Source organism: Monopterus albus, unplaced genomic scaffold, assembly GCF_001952655.1.
Source record: "Monopterus albus unplaced genomic scaffold, M_albus_1.0 scaffold106.1, whole genome shotgun sequence".
In the NCBI taxonomy this organism is placed as follows: domain Eukaryota; kingdom Metazoa; phylum Chordata; class Actinopteri; order Synbranchiformes; family Synbranchidae; genus Monopterus; species Monopterus albus.
This window is the reverse complement of record NW_018127986.1, coordinates 2,062,279-2,072,845: the sequence shown is the minus strand read 5'-3', so window position 1 is coordinate 2,072,845 and position 10,567 is coordinate 2,062,279. Positions and strand designations below refer to the sequence as shown.

Here is a 10,567-nt window from a genome sequence, read left to right as displayed (position 1 = left end):
AAAGCCACTCTGCTCCCCTGTGGCGCTGGCATGTTGAGAACCAGGAGCTCCAGCTGGGCCTGTGGTGGTGTTGGTAACCTCACCTATGAAATCAGAGCAGAGAGGAAACATAAGGAAGAAAAAAGAATGTTCTGACCATTTTCAAACATAAATCTCTTAGACAGTTGTGTTTGTGTGTATGGCCATCTGGAAAAGAACATTAAGCTCTCTGCGGGGCTTCTAACATGTCAGTGCATTAGCATGCAGTATAGGACAGCGGCTCTCACTGACACCTCCAAACGCATCCATCTTACATTTATCTTATAGCAACAGCTGTCGGAGTGTTGTCTGAGTGTTCAGAGGCAAAATTAAAAGTGAGTTGTAACACTAAAACAACTGGTGGCCATGTTTTCTTGTCTTCTGAGTTCTGAGAAGTGGAAGTTTTGCAGTTTCCAAACAACTATTGGTAAAGATGGAACCACTGTGGCAAACCTCTGCCAATCGTAATTCTTTTATATGCTTCAGCTCTTTAAAATAAAAGGTTACAAAGTGATGCGGCCATCAAATTCAGCAAAATCCAAAAATAAAATGACGCTTTTCACCCTGAGTAAAACAAGAAACAACAGGTTGTGGTCAGACATGAATGTGCTTTGTGGAAAGGGATGTAACAGTTTCATCTGAATTATCTGATCCTCGCTGCTCATTCTACACCCTCCGCTTTTTCCCCCTCGTCTTAATCCAGTCTGTAGCCCTTTGCATGACGAGCATCATAAATTAAAAATAGCTTTGGCACCCCTTGTGTGTCTGTTGGTCTAAAAATAGCTTGGTTTGGTGCATGGTGTGAGGCCCGTGCACAGCCCTCTGTCTTTAGAGGAGTGTTGCCATGAGAAGTGTTCTGATCCTCCAGTGCGACTTGTTCTCAGGCTCTGTGGCAACCGTGTTCTGACTTTCTCAAACTCCCCTAGTGACTCTGAGCTCATTTGGTTATACAAGTACTCACAATTACCCAGAGACTTGGGCGCAGGGACATAGGATATATTTCCATATCCCTGGTGGATGCTACTTTAATTACACTGAACTACTTGACTTTGTACTGTGGATTTATGTTTTTTTTTTCTTCTGTGGGTGTGAATGTGGCTTCTCAGAAGATTATTCTCTTGTGCTGAATCTCTTATTTATTGGGGTTGCTAGTTTCTGCCAAAAATATTGTAGCATGGGAAACCATAAATATCTGTCTTTAAGTCTAAGGTAGTGTAGCTCTTAAAAGTACATGCAACAACAAAATTCTGATAAAATACAAGATAATACTAAGCAATCATCTCTCCTCCCTCTCTGGCACCAGATATATCAAAATTTATGCTTCATATTCTCTGCTCCATCTGAGGAAAGTAGACCTGTTATCTCCAATCAGCCTCATTGTGAAGCCCTAATTATATTTGATTAAAACAAAAGGGAAAAAATACACATGGGAGCAGACATGATAATTATAGTGTAGAATCTGTTCCAGGGTTGAAACAAAATCATAATTGTATCAACACAGCTGATTAATTTAGCTGATAAAGCAGGAGGAGGAGAGCAGGTGTGGGGATACAGATGCTTTTCCTCTGCAGGACGCTTCCTCAAAATGGTTGTTTCATATGTCATTGATGGTGAAATGTGGCACAGCAGCTCAGCAGCTTGTGCTCCTGGTAATGTGAGAGAGGTCTGGTTTGAATCATGTACATCCTTAAGCTTTGTTCCTCTTCATGTCTTGGGGGTAATGGTGTGCACAGTGTCTTGTGATCAGTGATTTGCAAAAAAATGGTTGATGGCAGGAAGTGAAAAGCACCTTTAACCCTATTCAACTTCAAAACTCTTAGCATGCTGATCACATTTCATCTTTATTTGGCATGACAGGTTTTCTTTTATAGCATGCTTTAAAAATACCTCCGTGAAGCGCCATATTACTGATTTCTGACTCCAGGTATGGCTTTAGTTATTCAAAGCCAGGAGGAAAAATCACGGAGGGAAATGTGGCAGCTGAGCTGAATCCCCTACAGGGAGGAACTCAGTACTGATGAGCAGATAATGTTGTGTTGTTATGGTTCTGGAGCCAAAACAAAATATAATTTGCATCCAGGTTTTTTTTGTTTTAGTTTTTAGTGCCACAAAGCTTTCATCAGTGTTCCTGTAAACAGTTAGATTGTTAGCTATCATACCTGAGGAACTGATTCATCTTGAGCTGTACTTTGAACAGCTGGTGTAGTTTATTCATTCACCATAATAACTTAACAACAGAGGTTTTCTAACAACAACAAAAAAAAATCCTTCATGTACATATTCTTTTGTACAAGTTCACCTGAATATCAGTTCACTGCTCTGGCTATGACAGGAATATGAGTCTCCAGTTGTCCTTGGAATGAATTTGTATGCAGGATAAAATGTGGGTTTGTATTTTCCATCTTAAAGTAAGTTTTTAAATTTAGTGCTTAACTTAGTTGAACTCCACTCAGTCAACAGGCAATACTGTAGGACACAGATGATTTAAATCTTATTTTTCTCCCCAGTTAAATAGTTAAAAATACCATGTCTTCACTTAAAATAATAAAAAATATGCATTTGTTGTTCCCAACTGTTTAATTGGCCACAAACTATTTTACTGGCAACATTAATCTTCCATTCGTGACATATAGCGCTGCCCCCAGTGAAAAGCGTTTATTGGTTTGTGAGTGGGACTGGATGAGCCCTAACCAGCCCAACACAGTCTGCTGGAGTTACGACACAATGCAATCAGCAGGATATTACTTTTTTTCCACCCGAGTCCTTTACGGATCCATCCGCCCTCTTGTCCACCTTTCAGCCATTGCCTTTACCACGCCAACGTGACGGACCACATTTTTTACGCAGGTGGCACCAGACACATGACCGCACGGGGCCGATCAACAGTGCACGTGGTAACCCCGGTCCACCTTCAGCCCAACCAGCACCTGTGTGTAAATTTCCGTAGAAAAAAAAAAAAAAAAAAAAAGGGAAACCGTGAAAGTCAGTGAGAGAAAAGAAGGAGCAACAGAAGAGGAGTCCGGAGCGCGGCGCGGACGCTTCTTCTCTCCTCCCCCTTCAGACTCCACTCCATCTCTCCCTTTCTTTTCCTCTGGCTCTCCCACGTTCTCTTCCTCTCCCTTTCTTAAATTGACATAGGTCTGGCTCGAAACATGATAACAGAAAAGCCTTCCTCCCCTCCGCGTTGTTGGGCCATCCTCAACCCCGATCACTTGAAACTCAAATAAGCAGGCGTACAGAGGGAAAAGGATCGCACGGTATCTTGTCAGCGGTGCTCAGAGGGAGTAACAGCAGACCTTTCTACCACTCACACACCCTTGTCTGTGCTCTTGCGCATCGCAGATCTTAGAAAGTGCTAGTGTTCAGCTAGAATGAAAGTTAACATGTATATGCACGCTCTGATACGCGCCAGCCTCGGATTTGTAGGTTTCTGTTTGGTCGCCTTTGTCCAACAGTCAGCTGCAGGAAGTAAAACCGCTCAAGGTAAGTTTCTCATTTCTCTCCTCAATATGGCTTTTAATTTATTCATCATGGGTGGGAATGTACTGATTTTTACTTGACTGCCGGGTGCATAGAATTATTGGAAACGTTTGGAAAGATGACACTTCTCAACCGTGAGATCACTTGTCCTGGTAAATGGAACATGAATTTGTGTATTAAGACAAGGTCAAAGCAGGGTATTTCGATGTTGGTGACTTTAATCCATCGGTTATTTTCACCTTAATTCAAGCAGGCACCTTCTGTTGATTCAGTCCCTGATTTTGCAGTCGCTATGTTGCCTTGTTGTTGTCAGTATGCTCCTTTCCTAATATTTATGTAGACTTGCTAAGATAGAAGAGAAGGGAAACATAATGAGGCTTAAATGAAGCTTTACTGCCTTTGCAGCTGTCAGAAAAAAGCTGTCTTTGAACTTCAAACAGCATCAGCAGTGTGAAGTTCTGTTTCATAGCTAATCCTGCAGGTAATTGCAATGAGACCATCAGGAGGTATTTGTCACAGTCCAGACAAGTATTTGACACCGACCTGTAACATACACATGGTGGAGCCTCTATCTGTCAGACACTGCAGCCACAGTACTGCCTGACCCGGTTTGCTGCCCTCTTGCTTACTTGTCTTTTGAGAGGGCAGCCTGAATCAAAACTCTGGCACTTCACCGGATCAAGACAGACATGGTGTTATACACTCCATTTCTGATCCGCTCAGTGTTCTCCTCCAGGTTTTCAGCACTTTATTTTCCCACAATACAAATGCCAAGTCAGAGCTGCCAGAAGTGTCTGCATGCAAAGACACATCACGGTTTCTGTGTGAGCGCTGATTGGGGCTGGTGATGTTTCGCACACAAAAAGACATCTCTGGAGCAGTCGGCAAGGCAAAAAGAGAAAGGGGGTGGGTGACTATTTTGCATCCTGGGTGGTCTGCCCCCACTTGTGGGAAAACTCAATATTTACATTTTGCAATTACACCTACTTTTTTCTCATTTTATTTTCTACAATATCGATTACGCACTTCCATGTAGCGTGGAATGCTGCTGTCTGTAATGGCATGCACCTGTTTGTTGGTCACAGTGAAAGGCTATGGACAACCACTTGACAGGCTTCTCCTCCAGTTCTTCTTTATGAGTGCAAGGCAAATGGCATTTCAGTTGCATATTATCCATGTTTGGCTCTGAGGTGATTTGTGAACATATTTATTGCCTAACTTAATGTAGGTGGCACTGACATTGTCTGCAAGCCGGGGGCAAATTGGAAGAATGCTGAAACATGAAAAATGCACAATTAGCCAGCTCAGTGTTCTCAACACAGATGTTTCCAACAGGAGTCTTTGTCTTTCATCTGTGTCAGACTAATCAGGGCACCGTGTTTCAGGCATCAGTCATTACCCTAGGAAAAAAAGAGTGAAAGAGCAGTGGAATGAGGAGGGAAACGACGCAAGGATGTGGTGGAGAGAATGACAAAGAAAGGAAAAATGAGACCAGGGGAAACAGGAGAGATTAAGGGTGCAGAGACAGACAGTGGGAGCGGAGGGCTCTTAGTGAGCGAGCAGCAACAAGCAAGGAAAAGAGAAAGGAAGAGGGGAGCCGCAGACGTCATGGCAAATCACTTTCCCTCGAGCAGAGTCAGGCGCTCTTCACTAATGTAGTGGCACCAAGGCAACGGCTGGTGTGGGGCTGACATGCTGCTGTAGCTGGCTGTGTTGGTGTAACCTCTGCTCCTGGGCCTGGGGGTCTAAAGACGCAGGGCTGCCTGAGTGGGGAGGACGGCCAGATCCAGGCCCGGACACGCTGTGGGAACTGAGCAGCCTTGGAAATGTGAGGCCCAAGTGATGGGGAGGCTTACCTAGAGTTGCTGCCTGATTCTCCAATATGATTGAGATGGAAGGGAAGATGAAATCCTCCTTCCACCCACCCACCAACCCCCAACACTCACTAACCCCTTTCCTTTCTTGCCCAGCTCTTGCTTTGTTTGTTTTGTCCTCGCTTCCTTTCCTTTGCATTTAATGAAGTAGCTCTGCTTTTTCTCTGTCAGCCATAAGCAATGACTGCATTACACCCATTGTGTCAGTAAGCTCTCTGACAGCCAATGCACTATTTATATTTTTGTAACAAAAAAAGATCTGCACAGTTCCCTGCTGCCCCCTTCACCAGTTTCTACAGCCCTGTCCAGCCCACCTTTGTTACTTGACAGCAGGCTGGATATTCTGCAGGTCTGTGAAAGCATGCAAGTGTCAGTGTATGTACAGACTGGTGACAAATCAAGATAACAACCAACATAAAGTGTCTCAGTGAGGTGCTGGGTCACCACGTGCCACCAAAACAGCTTCACTGCACCTTGGCACTGACTCTCCAAGTCTCTGAACTTTACTGGAGGGATGAACACCATTATTCCAAAATATATTTCCCCACGTGGTGTTTTGATGATGGTGGTGGAGGAGCTATTTAACACGTCACTCCAACATTTCCCGTAAGTTCAACTGGGTTGAGACCTGGTGACTGAAGGCCATAGCATGTGATTCACATCACTTTTCATACTCTTGAAACCATTCAATGACCCTTTGTGCCCTGTGGATGGGAGCTCTGTCCTCCTGGAAGAGGATGACACTCAGTTATTCAAGCCTTTCTTTTAATTTGTCACCGGTTTGTATGCCTGTGATTGGAACAAGAGAGTGTATGGCCTGGGTCTTACAGTAATTTGGACTTTTCTTTTAAATTCCACATGAAACCACTTAAAAGGACCATTTAAATAAAGCTTTTGTTTGTGCCTCCCTTTGGCCTTGAGCTTCTCTGAGTATTTGCAGAAATGAAAGAATGACAGAGACTGGTGTTATCTGTAGACGTGGCCAGTCATCTAACTGACACCGCACTGATGTTACTCTTTCATCACCTTCAGTCCCTCTTCTCACATTGTGTGGTTTCTGCCCTGCCCCTGAGTCCTGACAAGCTCCTCCAGTGTTATTGGCTGTGTTGTTACATTGATCCCTTCAGAGACTGGATGTGTCTTAAAACAACCAGACACAAAAGTCCCTATTTGTCTGCCAAGGTACCAGAGCACAATCTTTGGTGAGGTTTTATTCAACAGCTGATGAATGGAAGATGTATTTAGGTCAAAGGAATAAGGATTTTCTCTGTCCTTATTGGGATGCTCTTTGACTCTGAGAAGTTAATGGCATAGTGGTTTGCATCACTGACTTGAGTGGCATATAAATCTTTAATCTTTTTCTCACTGTGTAATCTCAATTAAAATATACAAGTGTCTAAACTCCTCTTGGCCTTTTTTTGGCACTCTCCTGTGATGATGAGAGCCAAGCTTGTCTCCATCTCTCGTTTCCCTTTTTGCAGCGGGCATGCGGTGTCAAAGAGTTGTGTTCTCCTTATGATCAGAGGGTCTGAGGTAGGCTGAGCCTTGGGGTAGCCCTCGGTCACTCGCTGATGAGTGGGTGGAGTGGATGAGCCAGTTTCACTATACCACTTGGCAGATGCACTCAGAAAGCATCTGCTTGACAAGTGGTGCTCCAGTACCACTGTACATGCTGTTGCAGGGCACCCGAGAGAGCCAAGAGATTATTATCTTGGCATTTCTTGAGTGCTGAAAACACTTGATATCAGTTCTGTCCAAGAGCAATGAAGAATGAATCACCAAAATGACTTTGATCTGTAGGTGTGTTGTGAGGCTAAGTGAATGTGAATAACTGTGATGAGTGATTTTTAGATTGGATATTAATGATTGCACTTAGCAAGCAGAAGTGCTTTCACTTCTCAGTACGATATTCTGTTGTACATGGAGAGTTCTTTCAAAGGCAGGGTTCAGGTTTATTGTCCTGTATTGTACATAGAGCTATATACAGATTAAGAACCACTTTTACAGACCTGTCTACATGTGTTGAAGCTGCTTGGCACAAGCCGTGTCCCAAGGCAATTCAGTGGGTCTTCCGTCTCGACGGTCGCTCATTTTCATCCTGACCACTGGAATGCTAAACAAAGACATTTTCTTCTCTGCGTCACTGTCGGCAATTTTGGCCTTAAGAAATCTGAGTTCCTGGCTCAAGGTCTTAAAATGACTATACTGATATGTGCACTTACATTTAACATATTTTGAATGTGAGTACACAACCAAACAAAACCCTACCCTGTGGGCACCACAGATTCCCTGTTGCTCCTCAGGGGAACCCATCAACTGTTGAGATCCTTCTGTTATGCTACGTTTTCTTCCTTTACCGATCTGAAAATCAGTTTATCAGCAGCTAGCAATCCCTTATGACTGCGGTTTGTCGCCTCTTTTAGAATGGTGGCAGGGCTGACAAATCTGTCGATTTCAGGTGCAACAGAGACAGGGGAAATGTAGTTTAAATTACCCAAACTCACCTCAGAACACCCAGGGAACTGCTTTCTATGCAGCACCAGCATCCGGAGGTGAAGATCATTTAAACTCTCGCTCTGAGGAGAAAGGAGTGTAGAACTTGTTTATTTATCAAGGCTTTAATCTGAACAGCATGTTCCAAATAAGGCCTTTGATGCTTCTCTCAACTATGGCATTGTGCTTAAAATTCTCTCTCCCTCTCTTCTTTGTTCCCAGTGCAGATGCGGTGCTGTGCTGACAACATCCCCGTTGGTTTCGGGGGAGGATAGAGTCAGTGTTGATGGCGCTCTGGCCCCACAGTCTTAGTCTCACCTCTAGAGCCCCCTTTACAAGTGCTGATAGCTTGCTGAGGAGCCTCAGTGGCGTCCCTTGACCAGCTGCAATAGCTCTTACATCATTAATCCTCCAACCCCCACCGCTGAGCCTACATTTGTTTTTCTGTTCCATTGCTTGCTGACTGAGGATACTGTGATTCAGGAGAAGATACCAATGGGACTGTCATCTCAGTCTGTATTTTCTAAGGCTTCTGGCCGATGTTACGCCATGATTCCTTCTCTTTCACCCTCTTCCCCACTCCCTCCTGTGACCTCTCGGTTGAATAATGGGCCTGCGCCTCTCTTTGAGAGTTTGGGGGGGGTCAGTGAGGGATGTCATTAGGCTAGTCTGCGGTGGTCAGCATTGTCAGAGGGGGTTGGGGGTCAGTGAGGGCCTTGTTTACAGACTGTGTGTTTACATTCCTGATGGTGAGCGCCAGCTTCAGAGGCTGCTGGAAATGAAAGGAAATGTTCTTATTCTGCTTAGTAATGGAAAGATCCAACCCAGTACATCAAGAAATCCAGATGAAAAACAAAAAGAAATGATTTGTTTGGTGGTTTTCTGGCCATTGTATTTTGGATAGAAAGCAGGATGAATTCACTGATGAGCCTTTTTGAATGGACAGAGACCTGGGAAAAACCACATGACCCTCTGCAGTATTTAATCACCTCTGGTGAGCTCCCTATATTTGTTACAGACTGTAATAGCTTATACTGTTGATCAATGATAACAGGTTTTTCATGGCTCTTCTGTTTTAAATCATTCATCATACAGACATTTAAGGCTGCAACTAACCATTATTTTTATTTTTGAATAATCTGATTATTTTCTCAGTTGATTAATCATTGGTCTTTTGGCTTAATAAAATAATTTATTGGTTATCGTAACAGTTGTCAGTTAATTTCGTTGATTAATCAACTAGTCATTGGAATTCTACAGGCGTTCATTCGTTTTAGCTTAATCATTTGAAATACTGTAGTGTTACATGGTTGACAGTTTACACTGGGTGCTTTCACTGGCCAGGTCTCTGAACTACTGGAACTATTTTAGCAAATAGAGAAGCTATTTATATGTATAATGTATTATACTTTATATCTGTTGTTTATTGGAGCTTTATACTGAAGAGTAGCTGCAGCTGGGATAATGGAATTTCAAATTTAAAATCCTTAGAGGAGAGTAAGAGCATTTGCATGAGTATTAATCTTTTTTTTAATAATATAAAATGTCAAGACAGTCATGTTTTTATAATTATACTAGGTAATTTGGTGACATGACAGGGTGGAGCACCGAATTAAATACAGGGCACACTTTGAATTCAGCCTGTAATTTAGGTGATAATACACAGACTATTAGGGAAAATACTGTATATCATCAGACTGATCATTTGAGCAGTTAATGTGGAAGACGGTAACATCCACTGCAATAACATAACATTGATTGTATATGTACAGTTATTGGTTTTAGGAATAATAATAAACAATCATTAATAGCATCCAGTTAAAAAATATTTAATCTGCATTTTTCAAGAAAACTGGCCTGGTTTCTGTTGTTTCTTCCATTTCACAAGTGAGCATTTGATGGTTTTCTTTATTTCTGAAAGTAAACTTTATATCTCTACATTTTTCACTGTTGGTTGAACAAAAAAACAAAGTGTAAACTATAATAGCTAAATTATTTAGTTTCAACCCGACATCCAACAGTTAGGTAATGATTTACTTGTCATTTCATCTCCGATCATCTGCTGCTAAAATCTTTGAAAATATTTTATTTACCGTTGCATTTTTGCGTCTTTATGTGAAGGTAAAGCCTGACAGATTTAACATTTTCTTCTCTGGTCGCCCATTAAGCACTCTGGTTGAAATGCATTGTGAACAATAATTGAGAGCCCATTAAAAACCTAATGTCTGTTTAAGTAAAATGTTTGCATTGTGCTGCCTCTTTGCATTTAAATGAAGCACGTATCCATTCAGTCCCGGCCCACTGAATGACACATTTCTGAGCTTTTATTCCTACTTCACAGCTCACATATAACTCAGTTTGACAGGTAGTAACAGAAATATCACGCTGGTGCTGTAATTGCTATATAGTCATTTTTATAGTTGGTACTGTATCTGGCCAAAACAACCACCAATACATGTAATTGCTGTGTGCAGAGGGGAGAGCGCGATGCAGTTCAGGTTGTACAGTGTTTTTCCCCTTCTCATTAAACAAAGCAGACATTTGAGTGCTCCAGCAGTCTAGCCTAAGGTTTGACCTAGGTGTCTGAAACCAACCCAGATCCGATCATAATTCTTAAATTTCTGTCCAGTTCAGGTGACTCTGTCGGTTAGCTCTGGTTGTATAAATATAAGGTGTACAGCCAGGCTAGGAGTCACCCCTCC

At 42.5% G+C, this 10,567-nt stretch overlaps 1 protein-coding gene across 4 annotated transcripts in view; it reads left to right on the top strand.

Annotated features, from left to right (window-relative positions):
* The first annotated feature begins 2,588 nt into the window (after positions 1 to 2,588).
* Positions 2,589 to 10,567, top strand: part of scube3 (signal peptide, CUB domain, EGF-like 3) — a 73,021-nt gene continuing 65,042 nt past the window's right edge. For 2 of the 4 annotated variants that reach the window (XM_020610676.1, XM_020610675.1), the window contains exon 1: positions 2,595 to 3,501. In XM_020610676.1, the coding sequence (XP_020466332.1) occupies positions 3,390 to 3,501 (112 nt within the window). In that variant the 5' untranslated portion in view covers positions 2,595 to 3,389. Of the gene's footprint in view, positions 3,502 to 10,567 lie in introns of all 4 variants that reach the window. The other 2 variants (XR_002275720.1, XM_020610677.1) reach the window with 2 other exon arrangements.